The sequence below is a fragment of the Propithecus coquereli genome, unplaced genomic scaffold (assembly GCF_000956105.1).
Source record: "Propithecus coquereli isolate 6110/MARCELLA unplaced genomic scaffold, Pcoq_1.0 Scaffold218, whole genome shotgun sequence".
Classification (NCBI taxonomy): Eukaryota; Metazoa; Chordata; class Mammalia; order Primates; family Indriidae; genus Propithecus; species Propithecus coquereli.
Genome location: NW_012146967.1, coordinates 2820596 through 2822291, shown reverse-complemented (window position 1 = coordinate 2822291; position 1696 = coordinate 2820596). Strand labels below are relative to the sequence as shown.

The 1696-nt window shown below is 41.4% G+C and overlaps 1 protein-coding gene across 1 annotated transcript; it reads left to right on the top strand.

Moving 5' to 3' along the window:
• The first annotated feature begins 1123 nt into the window (after positions 1 to 1123).
• Positions 1124 to 1690, top strand: AAED1 (AhpC/TSA antioxidant enzyme domain containing 1). The gene is given in 3 exon segments (XM_012644713.1): positions 1124 to 1289; positions 1291 to 1531; positions 1534 to 1690. Coding segments are annotated over 3 exon segments (492 nt in total). The 5' UTR covers positions 1124 to 1151; the 3' UTR covers positions 1647 to 1690.
• Positions 1691 to 1696: the final 6 nt, after the last annotated feature.

Here is a 1696-nt window from a genome sequence, read left to right as displayed (position 1 = left end):
ATCCTGCATCCAGGATTTTTGTTTACTTATTTATTCTGTTCGGTTTCTGAGCACTTTTCTTATTTTCTGCCACAAGATGCTGCAGGATCATTTTGTATATTTCCTGCTCCAATTCTAAAATCAGCCATTTTTCCAAGGAGCCCTACCTTATACCTTTTATTGAAGAATGATATTAGAAACCAAGATCTAGGTGCTAGGTGTTCTCAGTGCTACTGAGTGTCCTTGCTTCTAGGCTTTCTCAGCTGATAAAGCAAGGATATATATACATACGTGTGTGTGTGTGTGTGTGTGTGTGTGTGTGTGTACTATTTCTATAATATATGTAACCATATGTATTATATTAAGCTAAGCATGAGTTTATTCTGATGTCTCCAACTCTAATCTATTACTCCGTGAGTCATACTAGCCTCCTCCCTTGCTTGTCTGTAACCTCCCAATCCAACTGTGAGAAACCTGGCTTCAACCACCCGCCATTCATTTACTTAATTATTTAATTTCTGTAGACATGTATAGTGGTTTTAAAACTTTTAACCAATATCCCTGTGGAAAACAACATTATCAACTGGAGTACAGTGCTAGTGTACAGTTCCTGTAGCCGTTAGTCTCACAGACTCCATTCATTTCCAAAGTTACTTAAGTTAGCACCTTATTCCCCCATCCCCTTCAGGTAGCTTGTTTCAAACATCTGTAATACATTTAGTTTTGTTTTTGTTTTTGTTTTGCCACATTCCATATTCCATCCTGGATCCCTCAATCTCCTAGATGATTTTTTTTTTAATTTACATACTTCGAAGGTTAGTCTTTGAGCTGTAAAGTTCTATGGGTCTCAACAAATTCTTAATGTCTTGTATTCGCCATTATAGTATCAAACAGAATATCATCCTAAAAGTTTTGTCGTCCTAAAAGTTCCTCTATCGGCTGGTGCCCACTCAGAGCGGCCCCCAGGCCCTTGAAAGCCGGGCACAACGGCTGCCCCCACAAAGGTCACATGACTCGTTAATGTCCTCACAGCTCCAGTCCCAGCCCCAACCCACCCTGAACATGGGCAGCCCCTGGTGGCCACAGTGGCTGAGCTGCTGGTGCTGGATGCCTCTGAGAAGCAGGTGCCATTTGTCATGCTGTTCTAGGAGTACCAGGCCCTTGCAACCTTCATGTGGCACTTCCTATGTTATATCTGCAAGGAATACACAGAAGATCTGGCCAAAATCACTGAAAGTTTCTTACAAGCAGCAAATGTCACCCTTACAGTGATTGAACAGTCATCCTACCATCATATTGAGCCTTTTTTGGAAACTGATTGGGTATTCTCATGAAATCTTTGTTGATCGTGAGATAGAAATTTGTAAAAGATTAGGAATGAAAAGAGGTGAAGAAATTGCCTCGTCAGAACAGAGCTCTCACATAAAGTCAAATCTACTCTCAGACAGCCTTCAGAGCCTGTGGCAGGCAGTGACTAACCCTCACTTTGATTTTCAAGGAGACCCAGCTCAGCAAGGCAGAACCCTCATTTTAGATTTAGGCAATAACACCCATCTATACACTGCAATAGGAATAGCTTGGACCACAAACCCATAAACTCTGTTTTACAGCTTGCAGGAGTTCAGCAAGTGAACTTTACAAGCAGACCTTCAGTTATTCGTGTGTGACAACACAGAATCTATCACTTTCAAATGGACCCTCAGGAATGTGACCTTAA